Source organism: Solenopsis invicta, chromosome 9 (assembly GCF_016802725.1).
Source record: "Solenopsis invicta isolate M01_SB chromosome 9, UNIL_Sinv_3.0, whole genome shotgun sequence".
NCBI lineage: Eukaryota > Metazoa > Arthropoda > Insecta > Hymenoptera > Formicidae > Solenopsis > Solenopsis invicta.
Window position 1 is genome coordinate 13,988,160 of NC_052672.1, and position 15,587 is coordinate 14,003,746.

General features: G+C 39.8%; 1 protein-coding gene across 2 annotated transcripts in view; it reads left to right on the forward strand.

The window, feature by feature from the left end:
- LOC105193438 (discoidin domain-containing receptor 2) overlaps positions 1–15,587 on the forward strand; it is a 206,924-nt gene that overhangs the window by 167,048 nt on the left and 24,289 nt on the right. For both annotated transcript variants that reach the window (XM_026135908.2, XM_026135907.2), the window contains 4 exons: positions 1,910–2,049; positions 2,565–2,772; positions 5,667–5,822; positions 8,946–9,121. In XM_026135908.2, the coding sequence (XP_025991693.1) occupies positions 1,910–2,049; positions 2,565–2,772; positions 5,667–5,822; positions 8,946–9,121 (680 nt within the window). The remainder of the gene's footprint in view (positions 1–1,909; positions 2,050–2,564; positions 2,773–5,666; positions 5,823–8,945; positions 9,122–15,587) is intronic.

Sequence of the window (15,587 nt, forward strand, 5' to 3'; positions counted from 1 at the left end):
TCTACTTACCCGTGTCATTCCCTCTTCAGAGATTTCATCAAGGAGCAAAAATAAAAAGCAAAAGAGAAATTTGTAAACATAAACAAATTTTTTTGAGAGCTGCAGATCTACATTTAGTATATTTTCTAAAGTGATACTGAACAAAAAAAGATATAAATAAAAATGAAAGAATATTAAGGATTGTTCAAATAAAAGATTTTTAATTTTTTGCATTTATATATAAAAAATACAATATGTTTAATAAAAATCTAGCGAATATCTAAAATTTCTAAAAATGTTAAGTAGCAAGCGTTCAAACATTTAAGAATCCAATTACTGTGCCGCAGTACATTTTTTCGCAATAACGCGGCTGGTTGAATTTTTTTTCATTTTTTCACATTATTAATTTCCGCAAGTACGGTGGCGAGTCGTGTGTAGTATGGGAAAAGTGCAGCTACGCGACGAAGCTAGAGATTTCGGAGTCAATGTTGAAAGTAACAGGGAACGTTTCTGAGAAATGCATAACACGCCGTGCCGGCCAGGCTTTAGGGTTATTGCAGTCCATTTTCAATCCGCATATTCCCGCGGGACACGTGTGTTTCCACATGTACTCATATAGTAGGATCTAATGGCGAGACTCGCGCAATAACCTGCCGCGGCTGCTCCATAGCTCGAAACTCTTCCGTATCGCATACCACCGCTTCTCGCGCTGCTATATACCAAGTGGAACATTTCCGGGAGAAATGAAGCGAGAGGAGTAGAAAGCACGAAAACAAACTCGAAACGTAATTAACGTTTCGAGGAAGCATACGAGTCCCACGCGAGAGCTTAACTTGCGAATCTGAAACGGGTAATTTAAATTCTATTAAGCGAACACACTGCTGCCCGGTTTCTGGCAGCGTTGTATAATGGAAAAACGTCTTTAAATCCCAAGAAAAACTGCGAAAGTCACGTGCTTGCAAATTATTTAACTTATCGAGTTACCTATATTGAATTATCTTCGTTGTAAAACAGTAGCACAGCACGGCACTCTCTCTCCTGAAGTCTTTAAGTTATACGAAACTTCTTTTAGTATTACCTCATTGAAAATCAGTCTTTATTAGGTTTTCTAGTGGAAAAATAAAATCTTTCATTTCTGCTCTTTCCCCCAGCTAGTGTTTTGCGTGATTTATTTATTCCTAATTGGAATTTAAACATTAACAAGTCGCAACTTTGTAAAATTCTTGCATTCTCTCATTATGTTATTATGTATTCGTAGGCTCTATGTAACAACTATATTTACAGTAAAAATATTAGACATTTGTTTTTTACGCATATGTTTTCCGTTTACGCTACATTCAAATAAATTCGATGTCACGCACGAATTGTCCACTATTCGCGTTACAGATTTTATTGTCTTGTTTATAGGTGCGTGCACCGCACCTATAAATGGTTTACCGTATCATACAACCCACAACATAAAACTTTTTTTTTTTTTAATTCAAACGCGTGTATCGGAACTTTTCTACGTGACATATATAGGTTACCATTTTTATTGGATACGTTCTCTCCGTGCGTAAAAGATGAATTTGCACACACATATACACACAAATCTTCAATTATTGTGAAATATCAAAAAGCATACATATAAATCTAATGTATAAAAATCACGTAAATTTGTATTAATATACGCTAGTCACCAATTTTTCGCCGATAAATTTTATTTTAAATGAATTTTTTGTTAAATAAAAAAACAGAATAGGCGGAAAAGTTTGTCTTCTCATTCGGTAAATTCAGTAGAAATCCCCAAGCTTTTATTAACTCAAGATCAGGAGTGTGTTCATTTCGTATAGTTTTAGCCGGACACAGCGACACAAACACGGCTTCACATTTTTTCCAGAATTCTCCAAAGCTGCGAGATGTTATAACGAATAATCCGTTTGTGTTCCAGGATACGAATGGGTTGGCTGGCGAAACGACACACCCAACATGCTCGGACGTCCGGTGGAAATAACTTTCGAGTTCGACTACTCGAGGAACTTCACTGCCATACACCTACACATGAACAATTACTTCACGAAGGACGTGCAGGTATCGCCATTCGCGCCGTTACTGACATTATTTCGAAAGTTACGAGCTACCGGGGAACTATCGTAAATTTCACGATCACACATTTGCCGATGCCTCCGTGCTTTTACGCGGTTTTAAAAACATTTTCCTCGCGATTTACAGAGCGATTCTTGCAACCTCCGTCATCGCGCCGCCTGTTCGCGAGCTTAATACTTTCATCGACAGCGGATTTTTCAACGTCGTCTCCCCTCTCTCTCTTTCGCGCGCGCGCGCCGAATTATTTCCATCAACGCGGCTTATCTTTCTAAAACGAGCATAGTGTTCGCAAGCTCTGCTATATAGCAATATTTCATATACGTCCGATCTAATTCGACTTTACGAGCGATATGAACGTTCGTCTTACGACAGCCTCGGAGCGAAGAAGCGATACGATCACGCGCCCGACTGTTTCCACCTCATTCGAACGTCGTCCAATCGCCCGATTCCATTCCCGTAAGGCAGCTCGCACGTACACGATCTTCTTCCTGCCCTCGCAGGTTTTCTCGTACGCCAAGGTCTACCTCGGCACAGGTGGCAACCAGTTTACCGGCGAACCTGTCCATTTCTCTTACATACCCGATCAGGTGCTGGAGCAGGCGCGCGAGGTCACCATAAAGCTGCATTCGCGCGCCGGCCGCTTCCTAAAGTTACAGCTCTACTTCGCCGCGCGGTGGATCATGCTCAGCGAGGTAATCTTCGAATCAGGTAAGGAAAAGATCGATTTCACCCTCAGTACCCGCCCTCTCTTGCCATCCCACGCGCGGTCGAAATTTATCTCTTGGGTGTTACTTTCGGTAACATTCGCGCACGCTGGAACGACCGAGAGTAATGGCGAAGCTAAAGCATCGTGTGTCTGGCGGTACGCCCGTTATCTCACATTTATAGACGCACTTTTTAGTTTAAACGGAAAATCAAAGTAGGCGGTCCAGAAAATTGAAACCTAGAAATAGGACAGTTTCGAAGCGCGTTTTATCGCGCGCGCGCGCGTGCAATTCGACGCAATTTCCAATTTTAAGTGACATACTTTCGTCGAAGATATGAGCACGGCGATACTGTAGACGATAGGAAGGAAAATCGTCCCGAAGCTCGTGCGCACGCTATGTTCGGGGAGAAAAATTATTCCGACGGTAGTTTCAGAAAAAAATGTCCGCGGTAGATACAACTATAAAACTGGCATAAGGTAAACATGGTAAACTTATTTTGTAGAGAGAGTTTCACTTGAATGTGGCTGTTAAAAAAGGTGTTTAAGTATCGATGAAACGGAATTAATTGCAATCTCAAGAATACCATAAATTTAAAACTTGTTTAGTTCAGTAACGGGAACACAGTTTTGCTGCTTATAAATTCGAAAACAATTTCTTCTATTATTTTACCGACATAACAAGATGTCGTAAACAATCTAAACGTAAAATATATATATATATGTATAAGCGCTAGAGAAGATATCTTTGTCACAATTATACATATTTATTGTCGGAGTTGCTCGTATAATGGCATTGTGTCCCGAACAAAAGACAGCGTGAAACATTTAAAGTTTCTGAAATCGTTTAGTCCTATGTTGTTCGCTCGACTTTAAAGCACCGTGGAAAGCAAAAAGCAAAAGTATCCACAGCACGTTGTGCGAATGAGAGCACGTGGTCGCGGACCGGAAACGAAACTTACTTACCACACACACACACACACACACACACGTACATATACACACATTCGAATATATACTCTCAAAAAGTTTTGTCTCGAAAAGCCGGAATGTTGCACGAGCCAGACGAGCGAAACCGTCGTTAATCATTCTCTGGGTGCGCGCTATGTTCTTTCCTTTCACGAAAGATAACTTCGGCAGTGCTGAAACGAGTGATTTTCTTTGTCACCATATCAAGTGGCACATAAAACTTGCACGTATTTCATTTTGAAAATCGTTTGTACGAAATTGCGCAGTGTCACGCTCTCTTAACTCCCATAACGTATAATTCTTTTCTAAATTTCTATTAACACGTTGTGATTTATGGAGTAATAAGTATGTCTTTAATATTTTCCAAAGTTAGACTTTCTTCTTTGCAAGCAGCGACAATTGACTAAGTAATTGTTTTCAATATGTGACATACTTTTTTTCCCTTTCCGTTGGCTGTTCCACAAACAATAGTTTTATTTGCTCGGACAGAAAATAACTTGAATTCCTATATATAAATCGGTGGTGATCCATATGCGGAAAATATAGAAAATGCCAATAGCGATCGTGAAATGCTCTGAATTAGAATTGGATAGGAATAAGAAACTTTATTAAACATTTATGAATTTGCAAAGCTATTACAGCTGCAGCTTATTTAAGAGAGCCTTAAGTTCTTTAAATACAAACGCACAGTTAGGATCAAAATTGTAATCTCTTCTGTTTGCTACAACTTTTAGGAACAAAAAGAGGTTCATAAACTTTTTTTAGGAATTAAAAGCGCGTTTCTCATCACAGTGCGATGCAGCTTAGACAATGTAGTATTTCGCAGCACCCACCGCGAGAATTTCCGTGTACTCTTTCGAGTACGGTGATGGTCGTGTAGGTGGATTCCGCGATTCCACAACGGCAAAACGCAACTGTTACGGTAACTTACCCAATGACTAGCTTAATCCAACGTCGACGGAACCGCATATCGATCACCGATATTTCTTTTAATCCGTCTCAAACGATCCGCGACAGAACTTAGCTACCGGTCTCTGGTAATGCAAGCTTTCGAAAGTTCCGTGTCGCTTCGTTGCACCGGGCCAACCGCGGGAGTGGGTACGTCGTTAATCATTCGACGTACTCCGGTGCTCCCCGTCCTCGACTGCGAGCGATAAGTTGGACCGACCGGCCCAGAGGCAACCAACGTTTCTCGTCACCTGTATACCACATAACTCGTATTCACGTCGCACAAACGCTTCGTTGAGCCGCGTCATCGATAGGAAAATATATCGCCCCCTTATTCGGTTCCCCCTCTCCCCCTTTGGCACCGGCATCGAGTTTTCCACCAGGCGAACGCTCTCGCGCCCCTTCAATTAATTTTTTTTTTTTTTATAAATTACGCGTACGAACGCTGCGTCTAACTGCTCGAAAATTGGAACATTTTCTGGTGTCCATTAGTCGATAAACTGCCGCGGCACTAATTTTCAGCTTGCCTAACGGGAAATTCCAGCTGCGTGTGACACGAATTAAATTCTGGTCGCGATATTTGTTCGTTTTCAAACGATCGATGTAGAAAACTATCCCGCATACAAATGAAATTCTATGTACCATGCCGTGGCCACAAAGGACATTTGTACACGCGCACAATCCAATGAAATTGTCAAGAGAAGACGCATGACATTTAAACTCATTTTCGAATATCGCATCGTTCCTCTCTATTGATTTTACGATAGTGGTTAGAGTCACTTCTAACAATTGGTAAATTAATCGTGTATTATCAATGTTTCCATAGCGTAGAATTCATCGAGTTACTAATTAATTCAATTAGCTTCAACAATGTTTTACCCACTGTATGATATGTACCTATAAGCGTTTTTTTACGTTCGAATATTTCATCATACGAGCTTGACAAGCGTGGATTTCATTAGCTCTAATCCTGAATGCACAGTTATCTCCGAATGGAACAATACCGAGGACGAGGAGGCAAAGAACAAGAGCGCCATTGTACTGGCGACCGGCAGCCCCTATCAAAATAACGAGGGTCCACTGCAGAGAGACGAAGTGAAGGCTACTTTTAATAAGGAGGAAAGCAAAGATAACACCTGTAAGTCTACCGTCCGATTTTTCCATTGTTATTCCAGTAAGCTACGTTCATAATTTTCCGCGTAATTGACGCCCTTTTCATCGAGCTTTTTTCCCCCTGTCACGTTTTATAACAATGAGCTCGATATATCACGAAAGAATTGTGTGTCGGAAAAAGGATCATTACGCGATGATCACTAGCAATTTATTAACATAGATAAATGGTTACTTTGGATATTTTATACAATGTGCACTCTTATCGTAAAATTAGATTTCATGAATACAAAACTAACGTCATTTTCTCACGATACCATTAGAAATTGCGAACTTAATTACAAAATCTGACAATTAGTTTAATTAGCAAAAATAAACTTATTATTTAAAATATAAAAATATATTAAATGGAGATATTAAGGAATCTGAAATACATTACACGCAAATAATTCGTTTACGACACGAATCTAATCACAATTATATGAAGCCGAGGAGGCAATAACTCGAATCTTCAGTGAAATCTTTTTTCCACGCGACGGTACGCGACGTCCTTACACCGCAATTAATGGAAAAACGGCGACGATGGGGCTAGAAAACCCTGTGAGCTCGAAAGAACTGTGCGAAAAAGTACATCGAGTAGTCCCGGGAACGTCCTCGATTAACTGCAAAAGAAATGTCACGAGAGAAAAAGAGCGGTCGCTTTTGTCTCTTGGCTGCACCGAGTTTGTTAACCAATAGAGCGATACTTCTTCTTTTTTTTTTTTATTCTCACAAAAGCCGCGCAATTAACCTGATTAATTCTTCAACTTTCTCTTCGACTGAGATGCAGAGGCGCGGTATCGAGATGCCGTTAAAAAGATCAAGATTCATTAACGAAACTTTTAATGCTAATTGATTACACTCAATATTCTCGAAGATGGACAGCGAACTAATTTGCGTTTTCTTCCCGCTGACGTTCCGCGACCCGCATCGCGCAGAACAAAATTTTTCAATCACACGGCGACGATGTCGGAATTACTGAAATTTCTTCATAACTATTGCCAGGTTCAAGCTCGCGTGCTCGTTCAATATAAGTTTGTGTATACTACTCGCGAACTGCTCTTTGCGTGTCCGCTTGTTAAATTCGCCCAAGGTAAAGCGCAAGAAAGCAGGACGAGGTATTTATGTTTTCTCGCTTGAAGCGCGACCTATACCTAATCCTCATTACACATTACACCGCGCAGAAAGGTACGAATGTGCGCCAATGCAGGTAGTAAACGGCGAAGTAATTCAACAAACGTTCAACGATGTACTAAGAAGAATAGCATTATGCTTTCTTGTCGACCAGTATTCTACAACATTGTGCCACAATTGGTCCACGAAAGAAACGGGACGAAAATGTCGAAAACTCAAAAAGAGCATGAAGCAAAATGAAATTTTTTGTCGCAAAGAACATATCTTTAAACGGAAAATTAAATTCTCTTCCCTCTGATATTTTTATTTGGCGGAGAAAGACGAAGAAAACAATTTATATCAGAGTTTATTAGAGAAAGTTTATGCTGAAATTAGTTTCAACCTCTCTGCGCGACTTATGTTCTTTCTTTAAAAAAAAGTATTAAGATAAATGTTTCTTTTCTCACTGGTAATTATTTTTTTATTTATTGATCAATCGACTGTAATATTGCTTGTAATATTGCTTGTAATATTGCTTTTAAAGAAAAAAATAAAATATATACAGAGAAAACGATTTCTTCAAACTTAATAAATTTTATTGTATCCAAACAAATTTATTATTTGGAATGGCCCAAACAAACCAATGTTCGAATCAATAAGTACAATTGTTTGAATTTGAAACAATACACATTTTTGTCTTAAATAAATCATTTGTTTGAAACAAAAGATATATTCTCAATATATTTTGCCATTTTCATATAAATAAATTATTTGTTTCATTGTTCGTATACTTATTGTAATCAAATAATATATTGTTTGGTTAAAAGATATTACTTCAAATAATAGTGTTATTTCTGTAAAGTAATATATATTTTTTTTTTAACAAAACAACAAAATTTTTATTCAACCAAATAATGTTTCGTATAAGCATATGTTATTTCAATGAAACAAATTTCAGTCAAATAAATAGGAATACTGTATTTAAAGAAACCTTTTTCTCTGTGTACTATTTAACGTATCGATACCATTTGATAACATCATAACTATAAAATACAAACTTCGCCAGTCGTGTCACGGAATAAAAAAAAATTTAATAACTTATTAGATCATTTTCCTGTCCGTTTATTGATTTATAAAATACTCAAGCGATGATCAGGTTGTTGCGGTGGACTACGAAAGCCATCAGCGGATATTGTTTTTGTTCAGCCGGGCACTGATCAACCGTGATCTAGTTACGAGCTTCGTGATGAACGCAATCATCATTATCGTTCCATCGTACATTATGCGAGGTTACCTCGACGGTATTATCTACGGTGATAGGTCGTGTTGCTTGATGCATCAAGCGTCATGGGCGAATGAATCCGCTATCACGTACAAGCGAGGTTCAGCTGCTGTAACGACATCGAAATATTATTAATGGGAAATTCTTTTGTTATCAGTCTATGGTTATCGAGATATTCCACTTGCTTGATTCGAAATAATTATCTAAAAGTTTAACAATTGTAATAGAATGAGACTGATTGTTTTCGAAAATATTTATTATTTTATTTAGTCGTAGAGAACTTTGTGCATTTTAATATAAATAATTTTTTGAATAGAAAATTCAGCGATTGACACGTGAAAAGTGAAGAAAAGATAAAAAAAAGAGACAGAAATTAGTTACTTTTAGATGAATCAGTTAATCGCAAATAATCGATTAGAAGAAAACAGAAGAAAATTATATTAAATAATTTCTTCAACGCTAAAGATCGATTTTGAATCCTTGGGAGAATTGCGATCGATGCTGCGATTAATTAATGTAAATTATCTCTAGATCGCAGTCTAAGCCAGTGACAATGTGCAAGATCACTGAGCTTGCGGTGTAACCGTTAATCGTTAAGCTAATCGATTCCCTTCGTATCCCCAAACATGACGGCTGCATCTGTTTACTACACATACACACCTAATCATTTATATGTATACGATACAGACACGATCTACATACATACATCCTTCTCAGTTCCAGATAAGAGCAAGGAGCCGGAATCGAAGCAATTCGTCGGTTTAGTTATCGGCATCCTGACGACCGTAATTGTGATGCTACTTGCGGCGATCATGTTCATCTTCTATAGGAACCGTAGGCTCAAAGCCGCTCTCGCACCATCAAACTTCTACGATCAACAGGGTGATCTCAAGGTTATTATAAAGATAAACTACCGCATAATTAAGCATTGCCGTAATATTAAGTCATTTTAGACTCTGTCTATGCTGCATTCGCAGCACGTAAACTTCTATAACTTATTCCAGTAAAATCATTTCCTCGTATCGTGGTAAAATATAAGAGCAAAGTTATATCAGAGATGACTTCGTAATACGGCATTTTCTTCTTGTATCTAGCGCGTTGAGATAGTGCAACCTATTAGCTTTTATCGATATTTTAAAAATAATATTTACATATATAATAAAAAAAAATATTATTTTCTTTTAATGCATATAATGCGCATTATCGCGACGCTAACAATTTGGTAGATGACGATAATTTTGTTCTCCGGTAGCGATTTTTCTTTGCTCGACTTCTGACCTGGTTTAATACCGGAGTCTCGCCTCTGGCTCTAATAAACCGAACAGGCACATCTATTTACTTTGCGCTTCCAGGTCACTTTACGGTGCTTTTGAGCAATCGCGCAAAACAGCTTATACCTACCTATTACGTACGTCGGTAGCGTACGAGCGCGCGCGTAAGTAGACGAGAAAACACGGCGATCAAATATTTTCTTTAAGGTGTAGACGCAAACGAGAGTGTGCTAAGGGCGATTAAAAAGACGACCCGAGATTGTTCGTTATGCGCTCTTATCCGTGAAGCCTTTCGCGATCGTCCGGCGCGCTACGCACAACCGTGAAATTTATACGCGTTAATTACTTTCCCACAATCATAACGATAATTGCGTTTATGAAACAGAGGGACAATTAGTAAACTACGGCGACAGACAAATTACATGCTTCATTACGGCAATAGACAAATTGCGCAAATCGTTATTCTTTTCTATTACAACACAATGCTTAGAGCGAATGGGAAAAATAACGAGAAATATTTTGTGATGCACGCGGGGGCGACACTATTTTTCTCTGACGTCGCATTCCATCGTAGCGGTAGAACCCGCTGGAACCGTTTTCCAACGAAAGAGACGTTTTCAGTCTCGCACCTCGTTCTAACGCGGAATGTCTAACTTTGTCGTAAATTCCGCTCCGACTCCTGTCCTACGGAACAACAAGAATTATTAACGTCGCGCGTTTACCGCCCTCGCTGGTGGACAGTTTGCACGACTTTCACGATGTATGGCCTATAACGTTAAATCCAGCTCTTTGTCGTGCACAATGGTGCACGTGTTCTTTGAAGTCGGATTTATTTGGTGTAATAAGGAATTGATTAATCGATTAATGATGAAACTTTACGTTCGCTGGAGAGAGAGAGAGAGAGAGAGAGAGAGAGAGAACATCGAGATACATTTACAAGGAGAAAACTGCAAAGAGGGTAAATCGAGAGAAGAAACGGTACACGCGTAGCTTTCATCACTTTGATTAGCTCGGTGTTATCCAAGTACAAAATCAGACCAACGATTTGTGATGGTTAGTGCACGGTAACAAGGTAAGAAGTGAATTCTGCAGTAAGTAATCTCTATAGATAAAAGTGCCGTTGGTGAGAGGCGAGAAAGTAAGGATGAGGAATAAAATGTTAGAAGAGAATTGAGCGTGTTACGCAAAAAGTTAATACTTGGACTGAGCGGAGAAGAAGAAGAAGAAGAAAGTGAGACTAACGGAGAAAAGAAAGAACTCTGAGAACTTGGCGTATGTTTACCAAGCCACTGTTGTTCTAACCGGATTAATAGCAAAGTGAAGTTCGTTCGTAGAAATGGACAGCTCCGGCGCTTTCCCATCCTTTTTCGCGGGATATAGCGGAAGACAGTAATTAACGACTTGCTGAACGATGAGAAATAATGAGTGCCAGACAGTTGAGCTTGCAAACCCTTGAAGCTTTCCTAACTTAACTGTTTGCACGGACGGAGGCAACTAGAGAAACGTACGGAGAGCGACAGTCGACAATTAATAACGACGCTAACAACCTATCGAAATAAATTGAAGACTCGCGATGGCGACATTAGCTATCAAGGTGACTAATTAGTCACTCGGAATATTTCATTCGGCTCATTATTAATAATGATAAATGAGGCGAAAGAAAGTTCTAAGAATCAAGAAGCTACCGAACTGTCTCCTCTATTGCTACTAGAGTTCACAATGAAAAATAATAATTTAAATAATAATTTATATCACATTTGTGATATACGAAAATAAACATAACATTCATATATTCAGCAAATATGTGCGGTGCAGAATTAATTAATCGCATTCGATCAGTTCTATCTGTAAATATGAAAATCAAAGAGAGAGACAGAAAGAACACGTTTATGTAATATTTTTCATTCGCCTGGCGATGCTCGAGGAAACGCGCGCATCAAGTCCGCCTCTCTCTTCACACCTTTGCCATACATCATTCACGGTATTCTTCGACAACCCAATATCTTCCACGGCTAAGTTTTTACCAGCCGCCGAAGAGGTGCACGGGTAGTCGAGCTGACTCCACTTAATTAAAAGAGCTACCGAGATGGCCGTATTGCGACGCTGTTGTCGAGAAGACGTGCGTTATCTCCGTCGTTCACCCGCCGTTAAGCGTCGTCATATACACTCCAAACGCCTTCTTCTTCTCGCCCATCTTCACCGGCCCTCCGCTCGCCTCCTCCCCTGCTCCATGCTCTCAACATTAGCCACCTGCTACTTGTCCCGTCTTGAAGTTGCACGGGCCACCCCGTTTTCCCCTTCTCCGCGAAATGACCCTATTGCCCTTCGTGCAACCTGCGACCCACGTCGGATCTCTGGAGAATGGCAGATTATGTCTGCCAGGTAGAAACCGCTGTCAATTTATCGAGCAATACGGGTCGGGTGGAACAACGTTTTCGCTTGTCCTCACTTTGCTCGCGCACACCTGATTCAAACCGACGAAATGCTGAGCCGACGTAGCCTGCTTAACCACGTCGAAAATACCGACATTTTTCTCCGAGATCTGTTTGTCCACGACCTGTCATTAATTAAATAGGCGGTAATTTATTGCAGCACAATCATCCCTTGCCTCTCGTTGATTAAATTATCGTCCGTATTATCGTCTACCAATGTTTAATTAATTAATCTCTCTATGACTGCAGACTACAACTTGCTAATCATTGCGGTTCATTGTTATCGATCGCGAATGATTTTGTATATAAAGACGCGGTACGTTTTTTTATTTGTCAGCGTTGAGTTTTGATCGTTTCAACATCCATTCCGTCACAGAACCGGTCCTGTCTTCTCCTGCCCTCAATTCGGAGTAGTCGGGAAGACAATTTACTAGACACAAGACTCCGGCAATTTATCGAGCATCAAGAACTATGAAAACTAAACTTTGTTTCGCGGATGACATCATATCGATCTGTCCAATCCCATTTAGAACGAATATGATAGAGGACTCGCTCTTTTTTGACATGTTAGCTCCATCGGTCTGCTTTAAAGCGTTGGAGGGAAACTCCGTGGGATAGTATATCGCTTAAAGCCCCGCGAAGTGTTGTGCTTTTTTTCCCTCCCCCTCCTCTTATCCGGGAATTTACGATGCAGCAAATTCTTGTTCCAGATTTCATTGCGCGGGATTATTTAATTTACGTAAACGTCCATTCCCGCGTGTTGCAGGTCAAGTTATTCTTTAGCAATTAGCAAATCAAATTATGTTGAATTATCCATATATCAGTGGGTTCCAATAAATAACCCGTTTACGACATTGCCTTAAGGGCACGTGCGTGAATCGCATGCGTTATGCGCCAAATGCGTATCAGGCAAACAATAACAGATACGCGCGTGATTTTATTCAATCCATAGAATTTATTATTATCAAATGTGGTGCAGCAGTTCTGACTGCGATGCACAGCTCTGTGAACGCTCGTGCATTCGTGTGTATCTGCATTCGTGCGAAAAGAGCACGAGCAGGACTGGAGGAAGAACACCGTACAAAAGTAAGTGGTAATGCGATTAACAGGTTTAACTCGTGAGAGAGAGAGAGAGAGAGAGAGAGAGAGAGAGAGAGAGAGAGAAAGAGAGAAAAGGGGAAAGAAGAGGGTATACGAGAGACAGTCAAATGAAAACAGATTATTTTAATTTAAAGCAACAAACTCTCTGATTTTCGTGCGCTGTAATCCTAACCACAAATTAAATATACGTATGTGCGCTGCGATGATTCTATTGTTCGAAAAATTATCCGTTAAATTGTTAGAAAGGACCAACGACGTTTAAACAGGAAAAATAAGAACACAAGAAACGGCACTTTTGTGTGTGTGTGTGTGTGGATATTTCAGAATTGTCATAAATTTGCTTGGAAGCTTAAAAAGCGTCGCTGCGAGTTGAAAGTGCTTTAGATATAATAATTATAACAATATCCAAAGGGCATAGAATGTTTTGTAACAAGGGAATATGCCAAAGTAGAAAGCAGACGGGTATACGTTAATTAAAAGCAGGTCAGTGCCGCGAAAAATTAATAAAAAAACACGGAACAAGAGTGAAATGCGCGAGAGACACTTTTGGACAGAGTTAGGAAATGTGCAAACAGCTGGGTCGCGCACCCTTTGCGAAAAAGAGGCGAAGATGTACTCATGGTAATGAAAATGGCAAAAAGCACTCCGGTGCTAATTAATGGAGGATCGTTTTGTGCTCGGAATCTTTTTCGTTAGCACTTCACGGATTTGGTCGGGGTAACCCGTTTTACGATTTCGATTCTCGTTTGTATCTCTACGCCCGGCACCCTTTCCTTTCGTATCACTATTTGTATTTCCGGCAGCTGCGGTAACAAGTTTAACATTTTTCTGAGATTAGTACGGCGTGCAAACAAAAAAAAAAATATATATATATATATCGCAAATAATTGGCACTACTGCACATAAATCTAAACACGTAAAATATATTACGCGCGTCAGGGATTTTCAGTTTTCAGCATTTTGTCGTACGCATCTTTTCATGCGTAATAAAATTTTGCGTTTTAACTGCGTTTCTGCACGTATCGCGTACGATGAAACGAATAAAGCAAGCATTGTTTTTTTCTTCTCCCGAAATCAGATTTCACGTTTTGTAGTTTTTTGCGCCGTGCGCGTAAAGAAGGGAAATTGACGGGATTCGGTACACGTAAATTTATCAATAATCCACTCAATTCAAACGCACCTTTAATTCGGCCGCCTCGTTAAGAGATTATTCGATGCGCTATCGTTTGCCGATCTCGTAATCGCGGTTAAACTCGATATGCGATTAGTATGCGGGCAAACACGCAATATCTCTAAACAAATACGCCACTTCGATAAATCCTCGCGAAACGTGTGCACGTAAACTCTCGCTATACCTATGTATAACGCTGGTAATTTATTTCGCCAGGCGATATTCCGTTCAGAATACCAAACTTAAAGAAAAGATATCAAGAGCTTCTCCTCTTGACGTCAGCCGCCGGACGACTGATATGTTGATAAAACCGTTCTACATCCAATCGAACGTGTCTAGATTTGCGAAAGGAATCGCGGATACACGGGGTCCTTTTGTACGCCCGATATATCCATTTGTGAAAGGAAAAGGTGCTGTATTATTTCGCGTCTCATGTCGACGAGGCATGAAGAGGTTCTGTAAAATCACAGAGGAGGTAAAAAAATCTATTTTCTCAAATAGCTTAACCTTCTCTTCGTAATTGATCCCACTGTTTTCATTCTATACGATTGTAAAATAAGATATTTTTAGCGCGCTTTGTAAATTTATAGTGTTAAAAATATTACACTTAGCAACTTAGTGGAATTTATTTTTTCGAGTTTTTGTTAAAACTAGATAATATGAAAAAACAACAATGAATAAATTATCCAATACTAAAGCTGTTTTATTTTTGGAATGTTATTTTCTGTCGTTAAAAATAAGCGAGTTATTTCAGGTTGTTCTAGATATCGCTAGCTAACGATGGCTTTCATAACTTTGTGTATTAATTAATAATAGAGTTGCCTACTTCGCGTCTCTCTTGTGACGTACAAACAAGATCTCACGCTAGACCAGCGATTCAGAAATAAACTTTTCGTTCTCCCGTTAATGTCAAGAGTCGTGCAACAGTTTTTAGCTACGAATTCAGAATTTAGAATGCAGATCCGTATAATTAAACAGCGATCCGGATCGTTTACCTCATTAGCAGTCACGGATTTTACGTTTGGACCTATCCCTTTTATTGCACCAACAATCCGCATCACTGTATCCGAATCGCGGACTATTTGCACGACGATAAGCAAGACCGTTCCGTAAACTGGATTATTATCTCTCGAGCAACAATAATACTTCCAAAACTACCGTCTCGCAGCGTCATCGCGACCGTTTCGGCGTCCGAGCAACGAGAACGAAAGCTGTCGACATCGCTTTGAATGCCCGACCATAAGAGCGTGGGAAGTCGCGACAGGACTTCAGATAGCCTAATGGAGAAAGAGATGTTAAGGTCGATGGCGGGAAGCGAGCCCTCGTGCTAGAAACGCGAGCGATCGGGAAAGATAGAAGAGGCGGAGACGGTGTAACACCATGT